Source organism: Peromyscus maniculatus, chromosome 8 (assembly GCF_049852395.1).
Source record: "Peromyscus maniculatus bairdii isolate BWxNUB_F1_BW_parent chromosome 8, HU_Pman_BW_mat_3.1, whole genome shotgun sequence".
In the NCBI taxonomy this organism is placed as follows: domain Eukaryota; kingdom Metazoa; phylum Chordata; class Mammalia; order Rodentia; family Cricetidae; genus Peromyscus; species Peromyscus maniculatus.
This window is the reverse complement of record NC_134859.1, coordinates 105,920,534-105,939,712: the sequence shown is the minus strand read 5'-3', so window position 1 is coordinate 105,939,712 and position 19,179 is coordinate 105,920,534. Positions and strand designations below refer to the sequence as shown.

At 48.0% G+C, this 19,179-nt stretch overlaps 1 protein-coding gene across 3 annotated transcripts in view; it reads left to right on the top strand.

Moving 5' to 3' along the window:
* Cyth1 (cytohesin 1) overlaps window positions 1-19,179 on the top strand; it is a 95,530-nt gene that overhangs the window by 32,840 nt on the left and 43,511 nt on the right. The window contains exon 1 of one of the 3 annotated variants that reach the window (XM_042283191.2): window positions 6,494-6,636. The exons of 1 other annotated variant lie outside the window; for it this stretch is intronic. In XM_042283191.2, coding sequence (XP_042139125.1) covers window positions 6,606-6,636 — 31 coding nt within the window. In that variant the 5' untranslated portion in view covers window positions 6,494-6,605. Of the gene's footprint in view, window positions 1-6,493; window positions 6,637-16,526; window positions 16,908-19,179 lie in introns of those variants that run through there. One more of the 3 variants, XM_076543837.1, reaches the window with a different exon arrangement.

The following is a 19,179-nucleotide window of genomic DNA, read 5'->3' as shown; positions in this document are numbered from 1 at the left end:
GGCTACACAGAGAAACCCTGTCTTAAAAATAATAATAATACGTCGTGGAAGCACAGACTACCATAGAAATATTCATGACATCTAGTGTCATGTCATTGGCCCATGTTTGTATGTTCTCACCTTACCCATTGTGGGGGGGGGTGTTAAATATGTTTAATTATTTGGAAATACGAAACCTCTTGACTCTAGACCCCTGCATCAGTGTTTGAGGGATAGGTCAGGAGAGCTCCAGCTTGCTGTGAAAGCACAGCTAAGCAGTGTGCTGTGCTGGGATGCACAGAGGATGAGTAAAGCCTTGTGCTCCTGCCATGGGAACGAAGGGTAAATACGTAAGATGACAGGTGTGTTAGTTAACTTGCACCACCATAGCAACCTTTTTATTAGCTGCATGTCTTCCAGAACATTATGGTGTATACCTTAAATATGCATAATAACATCTATTTTAAAAGCAAACTTGCATAGGAACGCCCTGACACATAATATGAGTAGTTTCCCACTGTCTTCTTCCACAGTTTCAAAGGCACTGTAGGGCTGCCCTAGCTCCCTTCCAGGCAAATGCATAGTGACTTTTCTACAAGACTCTATTTGACACTGGCTGTACATGTGCCTAGTGTATCATTATGTGGTATGTTTATATATTCTAGTGTAATGGATAGTTTCTGCTTGTAATTTTTTTAAGATTTATTTATTTATTTATGTATTTATGTATGTATGTATGTATGTATATAAGTACTCTAACTGCATGTACAACTTTATGCCAGAAGAGGGCATCAGATCCCACTATAGATGGCTGTGAGCCACCATGTGGGTGCTGGGAATTGAACTCAGGACCTCTGGAAAAGCAGCCAGTGCTCTTAACTGCTGAACCATCTCTCCAGCCTGTTCCTGCTTGTATTGTAACTAGTTTTGTTTTGCTTTTGAGACAGTGTCTCTATATGCAGCCTTGGCTGTCTGGAACACACTGTATAGACCAGGCTGGCCTTGAACTTATACAGATCCATTTGACTCTGCCTCCCAAATACTGGGATTGAAGATGTGTGTCACCATGCTCAGGCAGACTGCTGTAACTTTTTTAAAATAATTAATTATTTTTTATTTTATATGCATGTATGTGTGTATAAGGGTGCCAGAGCCCCTGGAATGGGAGTTACAGACAGTTGTGAGCTGTTGTGTGGGTACTGGAAATTGAACCCAGGTCCTCTGGAAGAGCAGCCCATGCTTTTAACCTCTAAGCCAACTCTCCAGCCCCATGGGTAGATGCTGAAACTCTTAATATTGCCAGCTTTCAAGTTCTAAGTCCCAATTTGGAAGATAAATTATTGTGTTGTTTGTTTTTTTGTTTGTTTGGGGCATTGTTAGGGATAAGACCTGGCATAAGCTAGATGAGTGCTCTTTTCCCCTTCCTGTTTAGGTAGAGTTTCAATGAGTTACTTAGTCCAGCCTTGAATGTACCTTGTAGCATGGGCATTAGGCCTGAGTTTGGAGTCCTCCTGTGTCAACCTTTTCAGTAGTTATTGTTATAGGCCTGTGCCACCAGGACTGTGGATTTTCTTTTTGTTTGTTTAAACTTTGAGACAGATGGTCTTTGAGACAGGTAGCTCAGGCAGGCCTCTAGCTCATGATCCCCCTGCCTGAGGCTCCTGAGTGCTGGGATTACAGGGGCACACCACATGCCTTGCCTCGTAAGGATGATAAATTATGTAGTCACTTTCCTCTGAGTCAGACATGGGCCTTTGGTAGGTAATGTCTGTTTTAAGGATTTGAGAAGGCTTTCTTTATTTCCTTTTTTAGTTAACAGAGTTAGTGCTGCATTAGCTTTAGCAAAACAGAAGTCAAGCTGAGGGCATCGTGGTGTGGTCTGGGGTTCTGCTGCACTCAAGTTTGTAGGGCAGCTTTGTCAGGCTCACAGGAACCAGGACTCAGAACTTTCCCCATCAGGACTGCCAGGAAGTCTCATGAGGAGCCCAAGAAGGGGTGGTAGCTGTCATAGGAGCTACTTTGAGTCACTTTTTGAAAATTGTACTAAGAATGGATTATTGGCTAATGGAGGTGGAAGTTGTGAAGGTCCAAAACCAGGAGCTGAGGGACAGGGCTGTGAGGAGCTGTGGGGCAGTGACAGTGAACAAGGATGCGAAGTCCTGAGCTGCAGAGGATGTGGAGTCACAGGAACCGAAGGGATGGGGCTCTGAGATCCTAAGAAGCAGGGGTGTAAAGGTTCCTGGGCTGAGAGAGAGGACAGGGAGGCAGAAGCTGCGGAGACCCAGCCTGTGGCCTCTGCTTAAGCCTTGACTCTTCATGTCTCCATGCCTCATGTGGAGTCCACCCATGGGTCCTGGCACTGCCTTAGACATAAATGGAACAGAAGTTTGACCCGTCTTTCATAGCAGCTTCTCAGGTCACACTGCTTCTGCCCTGGTTGCCTGCAGTCTGTTCTTGTGGTGGTCTTGTCACAAAGGAAGTTAATGTCTTTGCTCTGCCCAGAACATGGTCATTCATCTCACCCAGAACAGAAGCTGCAGTCCTTAAAACAGCCTAAGGCTCCCTACAGTCCTCCCAGGGCCTCCACCCTCTGACTTCACCTCCTGTAGTCCTTCCTGCCCACACTGAACTTGACACTGTCCTGAGCCCCAGAGCACATGTCCAGGAGTGGTGTCCACTCTGCTTTTGTATGTTTCCCTGTCTTTGTCATTCCACACAATGGAAATGCTGTGTCCATTTGATCTTGATGTCTCTACAGCCCACACCCACTGTGCTCCGGGACCCTTATTGGGTGAAACAGTAGGAAGGAAAGATGATAGATTTGATTGATTTTTTTAAAAAGTGTGTAAAACTAAAGATAGAACTGGAGTTAAAAACAAGTGACAGATTGCATTATAGGTTGTAAATATTCTATTCAGTATTCAGTCCTACAAACCAGTAGGAAGGATAACAGAAAAAAGAACATAAGGTGTAATATCAGCTCACAGAATGGAAGTGTTCTCACACTTAGGGAAAGACAGGCTTGATGGCAGTGAGGCCAGTACAGAGGTCAGCACTGGGAATGTCCCCACCTGTCAGTGCAGTTCAGTGTGGGCCTGTATGGACAGACCAGACATGTGCTGCCACACTGCTATGACATAGGAAACAGAAGTGACCTGTCCCTCCCAAGTCAGGATCATCTGGGAATCAGATCTAAGGCCAGAAGGTTGAAATATGGGTTAGGAACCATCAAACAGTCTTTAAACGGTACAGAACGCAGGGATCTTTCTGGCCAGCCAGTCTAACTGAATCAATGAGCTCCAGTGAGGGTTCAGCGAGAGACCCGGTCCCAAAAGTAAGGTAAAGAGCTGGGCATGGTGTGCACACACCTTTAGTCCCAGCATTAGGTAGGCAGAGGCAGGCCTATCTCTGTGAGTTTGAGGCCAACCTGGTCTACATAGTGTGTTCCAGCTGGGGCTATACAAATAAAAAAAAAAGGGGGGGGGGGAAGCAACTGAGGAAATACCTGTTGTATTTGATGCACACACCTGTGAACACACATATATGTACGTACACACACACACACACACACACCAAAGTAAAAACGAGGTGTTTATAAGCAGCATGCAAAAATAGTTGCTAACTTTCTGGTGTGTGTATACATATATGTGTGTGACATGAGAGAGACAGTATAACATAATGTATATTGCATGCAAAAGGTTGCATGCCAGGCCAAACCTACAGTGATTCTCATTGGGGGAAGGGTTAGACTGCCTGCTAATATTTTCTGCATTCATTCATGAATATGTTTCTTGAACATTGTGAAAAACATGCAGAAAAGAACATCCTGATGTGATGCATCAGGAGCTAGAAAAGGAGTATTACCCGGTGCAGTATGCAGCTTCACTGTGGTCACCATCAGAACAGCAGGGGGCTCTTGTCCCCAGGAGTCCTTTAGCAAGGTGGAACAACTTGGCTCAGTCTGCAGGGCAACAGAGGACCAGTCTGTCAACTCAGGCTAGAGACCACTTTGGGCTTGTCATCCTTAGGAGGTAATTTTCTAATTCTAGACTAGTGTTACTTGTTAGAATACATGCTTTGGAATAAATGGATTAAATAAAGGTGCCCTTCTTCAAGATAGGAAGAACAGTAGTCACTTTCACAGAAAGTCTCCTATGCCTGTACAATCCTGAGCAAAAGGAGCACAGCCCGAGGCATCCTGACACCTGGTTTCAAACAGCTGCAAAGCAGAGCATCCAATAGCATGCTGTAGTCACACGGAAGGGAAACAAGCAGGAGCCCAGAAGTCACATTCTGCAGCCGACTGACTTCCAACAGAGGCGCCAACGCTGGTCCCAGTAAAACTGGCTATCCACATATATAACCGGGAATGAAATCTGACTGTCTCATCACATAAAACACCAAAGACTTGAATTAGATTAGAAACTATAAAACCAATAGAAAAAGTAGGGCAGTGCTGTAAGGTGTTATAGACAATGATACTGTGGATAAGATCCCCAAGCAAAGGCAAAACCAGACCAATGAGAGTTTATCAAACTAAAAAGCTTTTGAAAAAATATTTGTAAACTGTGTAGAATATAATATCCAGAATATACAAGGAACCAAATAGAAGAAGACACCTAATTAAAAAGAAGCCAGTGGCTGGGCATGGTGGTGCATGCCTGCACCTTAGCACTTGAGGGGTGGAGCAGGTCAGAAGTTGAGGTCATTGTCGGTTATGTAGGGAGTTTGAGGCCAGCCGGACTACGTGAGGCTGTCTAAAACAAACAGATGGAAAGACAACAGAAAAACAAAGCAAGAGATGGAAATAGGCTTTCTTTTCTTCCTTCCTTCCTTCCTTCCTTCCTTCCTTCCTTCCTTCCTTCCTTCCTTCCTTCCTTCCTTCCTTCCTTCCTTCTTTCTTTCTTTCTTTCTTTCTTTCTTTCTTTCTTTCTTTCTTTCTTTCTTGTTTCTCAAGACAAGGTTTCTCTGTGTAACCACCCTGGCTGTCCTGGAACTCACTCTGTAGACCAGGCTGGCTTTGAACTCACGGAGACCCCCGTGTCTCTGCCTCCTGAGATCTGGGATTAAAGGCGTGTGCCACCACTGCCCAGTGGCCTTTCTTGAAAGAAGCAATACAAATGGTCACAGATGAGCCAGGCATGGTGAAATAGGCTTGTATGTAATTCTAGCACTTCACAGGCCTGTGTGTGTGTGTGTGTGTGTGTGTGTGTGTGTGTGTGTGTGTGTGTTCAAGGCCAGTCTGGGCTATATGATGAAGCTCTGTCTGTCTCAAGCAAACAAACAAAAACTCCTAAAACCCAGCAACAAAAATGGCCAAAATATTTAAAATGCTCAGTATCACTCAGTCGTTAGGGATGATGTCAGCAAAAAGCAGCAACTGTTGGCTAGGCCACAGGGGTGGTTAGTACAGGCATCGCGACAAATACTGTGCAGGTTCCTAACAACTAGAACAGCACTTTACCTGTGGAGCCATTTGACTGCCTGATTTATTATTGTTATTTATTTATTTATTTATTTATTTATTTATTTATTCATTCATTCATTTATTTATTTTTGCTTACTTACTTTGGTTTTTTGAAACAGGGTTTCTCTGTATAGCCCTAGCTGTCCTGGAACTTGCTCTGTAGACCAGGTTGACCTCTAACTCAGAGATCTGCGTGCCTCTGCCTCTGCTAGGACTAAAAGTGTGCGCCACTTGACTTCCTTATTTTATTATTGTTATTATTATTATCATTATTATTTACATTTACTTATTGTGCTGGGGTAGGGGCGTTATGCATGCCATCTAGAGAAGACAGCTTGTGTAAGTTGGTTGTCTCCTCCCACCTTTATGTGCATTCTGGGGTTCAACTTGATCATCAGGCTGTGTGACAAACTCTTTTTACCCACTGGACTACCTTGCGAGCCCCACAGTCATGATGAAAAGAGTTGGAAGTCCTCAATACAAGAAATGGCATTTAAGGACAAGGAGATGCATTGCTCACCTAATTTAGGAGGTGAACATTGTGTATGGTCTTGTTAAGTGTCAGTTAAGATTGCAGAAATCAAAATGGGGTTGAAATTGACTTCACATTGGGAGTGTGGCCCTTGATTTTCTCATCTCTAGGCCCTGCCTTCTGCTTCTTAGCTGGGACATGCTAGCATGTGGTGGTGGTGGTGATTGCCATCTTCGTCATTGTCTTGTGGATGTTAACGTATTGCTTCCTCTCTGGGAGATGACAGGGTTGGGTGATTGTGTTCCTGGGAAGACTGAGGAGGTGAAGAGGAAAGTCGCAGCTACTGTGCCCTTGCTGGGCTGAGTGAAGACAGGGTGGGCCCTGCTGAGCTGTGTGGTGACTCAGTGCTGTGCAACGTGCTAGAAGGTGCTTGAGCTTGACTTCAGGAACTGGGTGGTGACAGAGTGTGGTGACGCCTGCATAGGCTGCAGGCTAATTGGTCCCTGATCCTCTGGTAGTCCAGAAGCAGCCTCTAGCTGCCCTAGTGGCTGGACAGCTCCTGTAGGTGTTCCTAGCTCCACCCAAGTACGGCCCAGGAAACTTTGCTCCTGGTACTTTGCTAGTGAGTTAGCAGCAGCCTCTCCTTTGTGGCAGAGCCCAGCCTGTCCTGCTCTGAGAAGCCAAACAATGGTTCTTAAGGAAGGAGAAGAGGAGGATGGTGAGTCCCGGCCCCAGATTAGACCCAGGTGGTCTGAGGCAGGTGGGGTGGGTTCTGAGGGTCTCTTTGGACTCATCTGTGTGTCCCCACAGGGACAGCTTTACTGGGCCTTTGTGGGGGGTGCAGTTAGAGTCTGGTTTTTATCTGTTTCTTTCAAAGAGCTTCGGTGTGCTGAGTAAGATTAAGAGGTGTGTTGTGTGTCTCAGTCAGAGGGAGGGAGGCAGAGAGAGTGAGTAACTATGAGATTCTAAATGAGGTAGCAAGAGTCATCCAGGCTTCTGCCAGCCTTTGCTTTACTTTGAGCTTTGTACAAAACCGTAGATGCTCCTGCTTGTGGACTGTTCATTGTATCTGAGGAGCAGTTGTGAACCACAGTGAAGCTGGGCTGGCAAGTAAAGGCATCCACTGGGTTATGCCGTCAACATCCGCCATCACCGGTTCTTGCTTTTCCTAAATGAAGTGTAGCCAAAGGAGAAGCTTCCTCTTTCTTCGCCGGGTGGAGACTGAAGTCTCCTGGTGTCTGTTGCATTTCCCTCATCTTCCGCCAGCCCCCCTGTTAGCAGTGGAGCTGTGAGGCAGGAGCTGCAACTCCAGGGGGCAGTCTCCCTGCTGTCTCCCTGCTGTCTCCGCCTTCCTCAGCTCCGCTGCTGTGCTCAGGCCGGAGGGGGCAAAAGAGGGCGAGGGTGACCCCGCGAATCGTGTGGTTCGTGTGGGCCGAGAGTAAACCTGACAGAGATGAGGCCGTGCTCCAGGAATGAGTCCAGGGAATCTGGCTCTCTCATTCACTTCCCTCGCCTGGCTTACTGAGCACACTTGAAGTCTCACCTCTAAAGAGAGCTCACCCTGGGCAGTTTCCATGAGGCTGCTTGAAAAACTCTGTTGTGGGTACAACTTCTGAGTGAGAAGGATATGCTGTCTTTATTGCAGGACTTGGAGGGATGGTAATAGGAGCCAATACCAGGCCAGGGTAAGCTGCCCACTGGGAGTTTTTTATTATTTTTTATTTTTAAGAGGTGAATCCACATTAGCCCTGGTATTGAGCTCCAAGGGAAATAGCTTTGACAGAAGAGGAGGACACAGAATAAAATACTAGAATAATCATAGTATCGGAGTGAGACTGCTTAACCAGGCCAGCAGTGATCATTGGCTGCTAGTTCTTCACCCATCTTTACATCCATCTAGAAAGTGTGCTGTAGTCACTTTGAGCCAGAGGAGTCATATGTGGTTGGGTTCCCCGTTGTCCTGTAGGCTTTAAAGTGTATCATCAGATGCCCTGAGTGTGGGTGCAGGCCTAAATCCGGGGATGGGGTGATAGGCCTGAGGCAGGCCTTAGGGCAGAGCTTTAGGGGCAGGGCCTGAGGGATCAGATCAGCTCTGCTTTTAATGAACAACCCTGAAAAGCCAGTGTCCCCATTTCCAACCCCCTCTTAATGTTCCCTATTTGGAACAAAAGGGAAGAGCATTGCCCTTTTAACCATTGCTAAAGTAGATTCCTGCCGTGTAGCCACAGAAGCAGGATGGCATTTAGATGGGTGTAAAAAGGAAGAGAACAAGTGGAGTTTCCTGTGGCAAGTCCCTAAGGTCCCGGAGGAGGAGAGTGGGTGCTTCTTACGAGGCTACCTCCCCAGATTTGCTTTCCTGAGTGCATGTCTGCTCAGTGGTGAGGGCTTTGGACAGACATTCAGAGGGCGGGTCCTTCTGCTGTGCACATCAGCCATGCTGCTTTCACACCCTTCTTTAAAAATTACTTCTTACATTTATTTATTTATCATTTATTCATTTACTTATATATGTGCATGAATATTTTGCCTGCATGTATGTACATACACCACATGTGCACCTGATGTCCTGGGATGTCAGAAGAGGGTATTGGATCCCCTGGAACTGGAGTTATAAATGGTTGTGAACCACCTTATGGGTGCTGGGGGAGGTCAAACCTAGGTCCTTTGGAAGAGCAGCAAGTGCTCTAACCTGCTGAGCCATCTCTCCAACCTTTACCTCCTTTCTTATCTGTACTTAAATAAGCAGTTGCTCTCTAGCATCATGTGTTTATTTGCCTAAGTGAGAGTTACCAATATAATTAATTAATTGGGCACTGTTTCCTTAACCGCCATAGATTTGGTTCTAGTAGATTAGCTATTTGAGCTTTTCTGCTTATGTGTAGGCCCCCTTGATTTGCCACTGAACCCTCTCTTTAGTATGGAATCCAGACTCCTTAATGTGTACCCATGGCTCTCCAGAGGAGGCTCTCAGCGCTCTTGCTGGCTCTGACTTGTGTGCCCACCACCCTCAGGCTTTTTACATCCCTTGGGGTTCTCCATTCCCACAGCTTCTCCAGTTGGAATCACTGATCATCAAGTCCTGGATCCAGCTGGCCCCTCTGCAGCATCTCGGCATGTCCTTAGCATGCACAGATGCTGTGCCAAGTTCCTGCTGCCACAGGCTTGCCCGCCTCTCCCCACTGGCAAGGCTGGGTCTGGAGCTATTTAAGTCCCAGCTCCAAGCACAGGCTGCACTTATGGCAGATGCTCAGCAAATGCTAGCTAAATGAATCTGTAGGTTTCAGTAGGAGAATAAGTTGCTAAGGACCAGTCAGGGACCAGGCGTGTGAAGCGGGCTGTTGGTGTTGGATCTGTGCCTCATTGAGAAACTGTCAGGAGCAATTCACCTCAGGGAGCAGTTCAGACCTGAGCTTGGTTGTCAAGTTGGAAAAAAAAAAAAAAGAGACAAAAACGTCTGAAGCTATGAGGTACTACAAGGGTATAAAATAGTATTATTTATAGGAAAACACACCAAATAGAGTTGCGGATAGCACCTCTTGGGGTAGAACACTAGGTTTTCAGGTAGCAACTAGACAATTCACCTTGATGTTAACTTGACTCGCAGCAGCATCCCTGGTGACCTGTGTCGTGGTTTGGGACAAGCTGCTTGGTAGGTATTGGAAGGAAGACCCAAGGTGCTGATGCTGTGGATGAACACCTCAGGTGCTTCTCAAGGTGACACCTGGCTTCATCTTCTTTTTAAGCAGGAGCATGTTTGATGTTGTACAGAGCACACATCAAGACCAAAAGCCTGTGTCACCATCTGCTGTGACAGTGTCGAAGGGCTTCCCTCTGGCTGAGCTTTACAGGCCTCCCTGTGGAGCACAGCAGCCGTGGACGTGCACAGCACCGTTTCACCTTTCTCCTCAGTGAGGACATGGGACAGAAGCCAGGGCGTAGCTGCCTCTGAAGACAGTCGGCCTTTCCCGCTGCCTGAGGTCTTCCGCCACCTGCCATGTTCCCTGTGTAGAGCATGAAAGCCAGGCAAGCTGCAGACACCAGGACCAGTTAGAAAGGGGGTTTGGGAGGCAGAAGGTGGAATCAGATTCTAAGAGTTCAGTATCGGTGGGAAGAAGAGCAGGCTTGAGTCTGGGGTTTTAGAGTCCTGCAGGCTTGCAGAGTGGCCAGTGAGGATGAAGCTGGGGTGTACGGTAGAGGAGTGAGCAGAGTGCCTTGGAGGCAGCATGCGCCCGTTCTCAGCCAGTCACCCTGGGGCCCACAAAAACTTACTGAAATGAGGGTGGAGGTTGCATATAGTTTGCTGTTAGCTACGTCAAAGATGGAGAGTTAGACTTGGAAATATCTGGAATTCCCACCTCTCATTTTCCCTTTGGACCTTGACACCCTTCCAAAAGTAGCCTCACTGAACACAGTGTTCTGGTGTCTGCTCGTCTGTCTGTCCGTCTGTCTCCTGCTCAGCTGTACTTTCTTCTTAGGAATTACGCCGGGGAATGCTGCTTCTCCTGCCTACCCTCCCAGGGTCCTCAGCCTCCAGTAGTGCGTGTGGCTCCACACAGAGCCAGTGTCACTAGCAGCTGTGCAGGCAGACTTCCAGAGCAAGAAGTGCCTTTGCGGCTATCCAGCCAGTCCCTGGTCGGCTCTAGATAACAGTCTGCCTTGGCTCCCAGGAGAGCAGGCCTCTGAACAAGGAGCCCTGCTAGTGAGGAGGAAGTTCTCTTGTCTGTCTGTGGTGTGGCAGGGAGCTGTGGGGACTCCCTGCAGATGCCCTGCTGTGGAAGGACCCACCCAGCATGTCCCTTCCTTTTTTGAGAAAATAAGGAAGTCATATTTTGCCTTAGTCCTGTGTTTTTCACACTTTACGGAGGAGGACTGACTCATGGAAGCTCAACTTACGGCCCCGAGAGATCCGTGAGTCCTTCCAGAGTCAGTGCTGTTCCGCCCTGTTCTCAGTGCTCGGTACCCTTTCTCCTTCTTCCTTTGAGTCAGGATTCTGAGCAGCAAGTCCATAGGAAAGGCCACGGTACTGCCATGGCAGCGTCAGGGTGCCAAGTAGGGTGTCACTTATAGTGGCCCAGAGCACAAGAATGCTCCACACAGAGGAAGGGCTCAGTCTCTGTCTGGGCGAAGGAGCCAGTGGCTTTTCTTCATTTTCTCTGAGAGAAGCCTCAGCAGCAAAGATTGCATTTCCTGTGGACCCGACGTACAGAACAGTAGCAAAGGAAGAGTTAGAGCAGGCATGCCCTTCTCCACAGGCCTCATCTCTGTGGTGGCTGGTGGTGGTGTGGGGTTCACATGTGTCCACCAGGCAAATGTCATGCATAAGGAGGAATCGGACACAGTGCTGCCTGATGCCATCCTGTGTCACTGCTGGCCTCTTCAGAACACCTCACTCTTTAGTCACCATGTACAGTACTGAAAATTGTAGTCATTGGGAAAATTCTTATATACAAATTAAGAATCTAAATTTAGGGCCTGGAGAGATGGCTCGAGGTCAAGAGCACTGGCTGCTCTTCCAGAGGTCCTGGGTTCAATTTCCAGCACCCACATGGTGGCTCACAACCATCTGTAATGAGATCTGATGCTCCCTTCTGGCGTGTAGGCATACACGCAGGCAGAATACTGTGTACATAATGAATCAGTCAATCTTTTACAAAAAGTATCCAAATTTAGTTTAAGAAGCAGACTCAAATTTTCCGATGCAAAGCCCCTTGTGTTTAAGGTGGTGCAGAAAGCTGCAGCAGCCTGTCTGCACTTCTGGGAGCGCGTGCACACAGGGGGTCTGGCAGTTGGTGGGTGCTTTTGTTTGCACTTCCCGGGTAGTGGAACACAGCATCTTTTCATGTCCCAGCTCTTACGCTTCCTCAGTCTGCCTCTTACATCTACCTTGGATCTCAGAGACACAGGCCTGGCTTCTTCCTGTCCCTCCTCCCCCAGCTCCCTTGGGCCTCCCTTGCTGCAGTTTCTCTCCTGCCCAGCTGCTTCCTCTGTGCAGGGCAGGAGGTAGGGCCCATCTAAGAGCAGCCCCTGAGAACACTTGTGGGTAGGCAGAGACGAAATCCTGCCCCCCCCCCCAACACACACACACACACACACACACACACACACACACACACACACACACACAGCTCTGGCACCTGTATCAGAGGCCAGAGGCGTGGGCCTCTGTGGCCACTCCCCAGCCTTGGCCTCCTGAAGCAGCGGCGACACCAATGGGACCAGCAGTTGGACTGCTCTGGACTCAGGAAGCTTGGGCTCCACCCAGGGTCAGCAGTTGTTCCTGAGTTCCTTTGGGACTCCAGCGCTGTCACCGGGGGACTAAGGACAGCTCTGAAGAGCGGGTGTCTGGCACTCTTAGGTTTTTGTCACCCCAACATGTGTGAGGTTATATGGAAAGGGCAAACCTCAACTGAGAAATTGCCTCTATCAGATCGACTGGTAGGCAAGTCGGTGAGACATTTTCTTGATTAATAATGTGGGAGGAACCACTGTGGGCGGTGCCACCCCTGCATGCATGGTTCTGTGGTTTATAAGAAAGTAAACAACCATGGGAGCAAGCCAGTAAGCAGCGTTGCCTCCATGGCCTCTGTGTCACTTCTTGCCTTGAGTTCCACCTGGCTTCCCCTCATGATGGACTGTAAGCTGTAAGCTGAAATTAATCCTTTTCTTCCCAAGGTGCTTTTGGTCATGGTATGTATCACAGCAACAGAAACCCAACTAAGACATGTGAGGGTAGAGATGCCCCTGTCAACTTTCAGGCCCTCGTTGAGCAAAAGTAGATGGCAGTTGGTGGCCTCTTTGAAAAAGCATCTCATTGTTTCTGTTCTTACTAAAGAGTCACAAAGCAACTTTAAGTATAAAGAATCTCAGAACCTTCACGATCAGGAGGTTGAGGTAATGCCTGGGCAGGGACTTTGTGTTCAATGTGCTCCTTCGTGTCTTGTGTGTAAAGAGCCTGCAGGCAGCCCTGAGCATCGTCAGTGAGCTGAGGGGCCACCAAGGCTACCTTGGTCCATGCCTTCCTCATCAGAAGTTGCCAAAGAAATCGTGACGGTGCACACACGCTCTTGTCAGAAGCTATCCCTGTGCCTGAGATAGGAGTGGGGGAGGGTGGTGCTAGTCGGTGTGTTTGAAATGTTAGTGTCAGGTAAGGGTGGCACTTGAAGCCACCAGCACCGTGGGCGAGGAAGCTCTTTGTCTTCATCCGTCCCTGTGCTTTCCTCTGGAATTGGAAGGCCTCCAGGCGCTTTTCCCCCTTCTCTCCCCGGCGCCTCCTTGCTGCTTTTGCTCCTCAGCTCAGCTCAGCAACAGTGGGACCCACTGTCTCAGCGGGAGTCAAAAGTCACCGCCGATTCCAGCTTGCCTTCCAGACTTTTCCCACTCGGGCCACCCTTCCGCTTCTGTCCCACCCATCTCACCCCCAGCCTGGACACTTTTTCCTTCCTGGTGAACTTGGCGGCTCAACACCAATCTTGACTCTTGTGTAGAGTCAATTTAGACTAATGTGTACCATGGTTCTCTGACGTCCAGCCCTATAGCACTTTGATAGGCATTATATGCTGTCTGATTCTTCTTTTTTTTTTTTTTTTTTTTTTTTTTTTTGGTTTTTTCGAGACAGGGTTTCTCTGCGTAGCTTTGCGCCTTTCCTGGAACTCACTTGGTAGCCCAGGCTGGCCTCGAACTCGCAGAGATCCGCCTGCCTCTGCCTCCCGAGTGCTGGGATTAAAGGCATGCGCCACCACCGCCCGGCTTGATTCTTCTTTTTGTAAGAGAAATTGTGACACGTGAGCTGTTTGATGGTGGAGCCCTATCTTACCAACTTTGTATCTTCCACAGTCACTAACAGGTGTGTTGAATTCTTAGTCTAAGAAAGTAATTTCTTAAAAACTTCCATTTTCTTTGGCGTGATTCCTGTTCTGCAAGCAGGTTTTTCTCCAATTTTCTTTCTGTTACTATGCTTTCATAAATTTGGTTGTATATTGATTTATTTTAGCATTTTTTTCTTTAAGTATGGGAGGGGCTCATTTGCAGCCTTTCCCCCTGACTTCTGGTCTGCTGTCTCCCTGTAACTTATAGTTTGTGTGTAGAGGTGTGTTCATACAGGCTTTTGCTATCAGTTTCATTTAGCATGGGTTGGTTCCACCTGAAGGTGAGCAGTTCATGTGCTGTGAGTAAAGCTAGCAGAATATCCACTTAGTATGTGTGTTGTAAGTGGCCACATAAGGGAGAGCCATGGAGAGCCTTGCACATTATGGGTGAGTGCATGGGAAAGGGATAGGTCAGGATTCATCTGCTGGGGTCTTTCAGTCCCCAGAGTGTGTGCATACCTGTATGACAATCAGACTATCACCCCAACGAGATGGTTGTGACCCTTGGGACTGTGAGAAGAACTGCAGCTGTGTTCAGTGTAGAGTACCACCTGAAGGAGTGTATGTGAGGGGGACATGGCTCCTGTGATGTAAACACTGCGACCGAATGTTATCAGGTGATGGCTGATACCCACAGGCTAAGCAAGGAGGTGACACAATAATCAGAGAGTCTCTCTGGAGGAAGTGGGCCTTTGAAGTGTGGGGATGAGCCTGCAAACAAGAGGAAGAATGGACTCATCAGACCTGGCAGAGCAGGGAGGGGGGAACTCTCCAGACCTGAGAGCCAAAGAGACAGGAGCCTGTGGCTGTGTCTCCCAGGATTCTCTGCCCACACTTTTTTTTTTCTATTCATTCTGATAATCTTGTTTTTCATTTAATGAAAATCAATTTTTTCCTCATATAATACATTCTGATTATGGTTTCCCCTCCTCATACTCCTTTCCTACCCCACTCCAATCTGGATTCATACCCTTTCTCCCTCTCCTTAGAAAATGCTGCCCACACTTTGTTGAAAACTTGTAGGCACCGGGCAGTGGTGGCTCACGCCTTTAATTCCAGCACTTGGGAGGTAGAGACAGGCAGATTTCTGTAAGTTTGAGGCCAGCCTGGTCTACAGAGTGAGTTCTAGGACAACTAGGACTATTACACAGAGAAACCCTGTCTCGAAAAATCAAAAGAAAAAAGAAAACTTGTAGGCCTTTGCAGCTTAAGGCATACATTTCATAAGTGATTTTAGGATTCTTTTAAACAAGTACTACCATTTTGGCACTAACTGGTCATGTTGTTGTGGCTGTCTTTTAGAAGACATGGGTTGGAATGGAGAGCACAGGGTTTGAGTCCAGTCTGGAGACACTGGATAATGTCTGTCCACATTCTCTGTCTAGTCAAGTTGAACCCTGAAATTGAAGATCACAGGGTGGGGGGTGTGCCTTTGGAGGGAGGGGTAACCTTAGTGGTTCCCTAGTGCAGGAGGCTAAAAGGAAGAGAGGCCTAGGGTGGGGATCCCCTTTTGTTATATATCTGGGGTTATGGTTCTTAACCAGAGTTGTCCAGGGACTCTCAGCAATGTCTGGAAACGTTTTGGTAGTCACAACTGGCTGAGAGAGGGTAGCTGTGGCATCTAGTGGGAAGAGGCCATAAGTGCTCTGTGCCCTTTTTGGCTTCTCAGCCTTTGTTCTCTCTGGTTGCCTCAACACGTCCCAGAAGCATACAGGGATGAGTCCCCACCACTGAGTGATATGTTCTGAATGGCCTCGGGGCTCAGACTAAAGAACTCTGGCCTAGTGCAGTGAGGCATTGTCTGTTGTTTTTTTTTTTCTCCTTGCTTATTTGACTGCTTGGTAAATAGCCACCTCCCCGCTTCATAGTCTCAAGCAGTGCTTCTTGGTGTGTCAACACCTTGTTGCCACTTCAAAATTAGGTCTGGACCTATGGAATTTTTGTCCTGGGCTCTGGAGTCCCACTTGTCTTGCCTAATAGGTAGTCTTGCACTCCTTCAAGACTCAGAGACGTTGCCTGTGCTTGGGATGTAGCTGTGTTTCTTGTCACCAGCCTCTTTTTTTTTTTTTTTTTTTAATGATTTCTTTATTTTTATTTTATGTGCTTTGGTGTTTTGCCCACATGTCATATCCCCAGAACTGGAGTTACAGACAGTTGTGAGCTGCCATGTGGGTGCTGAGAATTGAACCCAGATCCTCTGGAAGAGCAGCTTAACTGCTTAACTGCTGAGCCATCTCTCCAGCCCCCAGCCATCTTATATAGTCCTTCCAGAATGAGTATGCCTAGCCCTGCTACCCAGGGCACTTAGCACATGTGGCCCATCTCTGGAGCAGAACTCATGGGTGCTGGCATCCATGAACAGCAGAAATAAAAAGGCTGCAGCATCACACGTGGAGGTGGAGGGAGGAGATCCTCCAGGGGTGGATCTTATAGAATGCTGCCTCTCAAGACCCTCCCAGATGGTATGTAGGGGAGAGCAGGCTGGTCTGATGTGGGACTGGCATACGGTCTGAGGTTATGCCACGTGAGTGACAGATGTCTGACACCCAGATCCAGTCTCCTGTTTGAGAAGGCATCATAAGTAAGAGTTACCCTCTTTCTGGAGAGAGCAGCCATCAAGCTTTGCTTCTAAGGGGCAAGAAGAAGGCAAGCACAGCCTATGAGCAAATGCTAGCAGTGCCTCCCCTCCCCCAGGAGGCCAGGAAGAGGGTAGTAGGAGGGGCGGTGTGATTACATTCATGGAAATGAGCCTGCTAGGAGAGGAGCCGCACACGAGTGTCAGCTGCTGCTGCAGCTCCGTGCATCCGTCCCCATCCCCGGGGCTGCGCCAGCCTTCCCTACCAGGCTCTGTTCACTCCCGCCCGCTGTTTGGCCATTCGGCTTTTGTCTCCTCTGGACGCCTCCTCCCCTGCCCTTGTGTGCTGGCACACAAATGCTGTCCTTGCTCCAGCTCTCCCTGCACCCAGAGCTGGGAGAGCTCCGGGGAGCCTGGGCCTGTGGGATTGCTGTACAGATCCACCATGGCCTCTGACATGGAGAACCGAGGACCAGCTGAGGCTTTGATGTTGCTGCCCAGGGCTTGACAGGACACTGGGGCCATAGAAGAGGGGACACGCCGCCGCCGGTAAGATCCTGGTGGATGGTGCATGGAGCGGGTTTGCAGCCCCCCCCCCCCCCCCCCCCGTTTTACCTAGATGCAGCCTCTCCCACCCTGCACCCCATACCCTGCAGCAGGCAGCAGGAGCTGACGTGTGCCGCTGACTCTGCATGTCTGTCCTTGGATTCCCATCCTCTTCTTTCTCCTCTCAGGGATTTTCCACAGTGCTTCTAGATAGGAATTCAGTTATTTGTTGTTGTTTCTTCTTGGCCTGAGACTTAAGAGCAAGCCAATAACCATTTCTCAATTTTGGCTTTGATGAGGTTAAAAATAGGGTAGCAGAAAGCCAAGGGGCAAATTCATGGCCAGACTCTCCTGTCTAGATCTGCCCACCACTTGGGGGTTCTGCTGACTCGGGGCCTTTGGACCTTCCTGGTTGGGGCAGCTGAGGTTCTAGCAGTACACAGTGAGAAGAGCAAGATTTGACCCCAGGTCCTTTCCAGCTGCTAGACAGAGAAAAGGCTCGAGTGTACAGGAAGAGTCAAGGTTGTGTAAAGGACTGGTGTGCAAACAGTCTTTAGGGAGGAGATGAAGTGAAGGAGAAGTGACTTCTGAAAACCCCCAGTCTGCTTCTGTTTGGGATGCACAGGGGGTGTGGTGGCCCAGCTGTGCAGTGTGATGGTGGCTGCAGCTGGCAGGCACCAGAATGACAGTGCTTCCCCCAAAATACAAGTGTCCTCTGACCCCAGAGGAGGGGAGCCTCATGGCCTGGGTTCCTGGTGGGATAGCGACTCTCTCCAGCTGTCCAAGAGCTGAGAACCTAGTGCTATCTCGGAAGCGTCCAGAAGGCTCTTCCTTTCCCAGGGCTCCCAGCTTTGTCCTGCGTAGAGAAAGCTGCTGGGAATCCTGGCTGTGGCACTGCCCCTGCCAGGTATTAAAGGGTAAGGGTCTCTCAGCTGTGAGGACAGTCACTTGTGTTTTAATACATCTACATTTTTAGGATAAAATTTGATGACTTATTTCTTGTTACTGCCTCGAAATCTGACCTCATTTCCCTTCAGTGGGCTGCTCCAATTTACAGCATGCAAACTCAATTTTGAGTTCTAGGATTTATTGGATAAATTATGTTGATTCTCTTCTCTAAATGATAGTAAAATATCTTCATTTTATAAGAATGTTCTTGGAGCTTTTAAAATACATGTTCCTATTCCATGTCTACACACAAGGAAACTGGGGAGAGGAGAGGTCATGTTTTGTCCAAGGTCACAAAGAAGTCAGTGAAGTCCTGGCTGGTCCTGGGCCTCCTCCCTCCCTCCTGTCCCTGGACAGTGTCCACTCTGAATTCAACAGGCAAGGCTGAGGCAAAGGCTGTTGTTAAGGTAGTCATCAGAGGAGCTGTTTCTAAGCCTTGAGAATCGGACCAAAGTCTTCCCTCAAAATGCAAAATGTGGCAATAAAATCTTTAGTACTCCTACTTCTAAGCAGAGGCCTGGATTGGTTTGCCTGGAAAGAATGTAAACTAGAGTGTATAAATGTCCACACTGGCAGTTTGCCCATCACATCTGTCTTGAGGGTCGTCCATGCTTGCTGCATGTGAATTGAACAGGCTTTGGTCCTGAGTATGTGAATTTCTTTAAAACTTGTATACTGCAGGAGGGTAGTGCATCAAGGTGTCTTTCAAGGGCCAAAACATAGCAAAAAGGATCTGAACTGGAATCAAGAGGTTAGACTATTGGCATTAAAATTTCTGTTTATTTTTAATTATGGTAAAATCCATATAACATAAAACTTACCATCTTAACCATTTGAAGTATACAGTTAATAGTGCTGAACAATGGTGGTGTATCCATCCCCAGAAATGTTCAACACTAAAAGGCTGCCACTCTGTCCTTATTAATCTTCTCACCACTCTCACCTCCCCAAACCATCACTACTCTCTCTATGAGTGTGACCCAAGGACCCTTGAGTAAGGGAACTCTTACAATGTCCCTCTTGTGACTGGCCATTTTACTGAGTGTCTTCAGGATTCATCTGGGCTATTGTAGCATCAGAATTCTTTTCCTTTTAAACCCCTAATAGTGTATTAAATTTTAGAAGGATTGCGAAGGTTTTCACTCAGAAGGAAGAAATGGGATTGGTTCTCTAAAGTTGACAGACTCTATAAAGGTGTGGTGGGAACTCAGCACACTGCTGGCAGCAAGTGTGTCACTAGGTCTCTGACTGTGGTCACACCCCTTTCCTGTGTCCACCTTCCCTCATCCTTGGATCCTGATCACTATTCCGAGGACTGGAAACAACT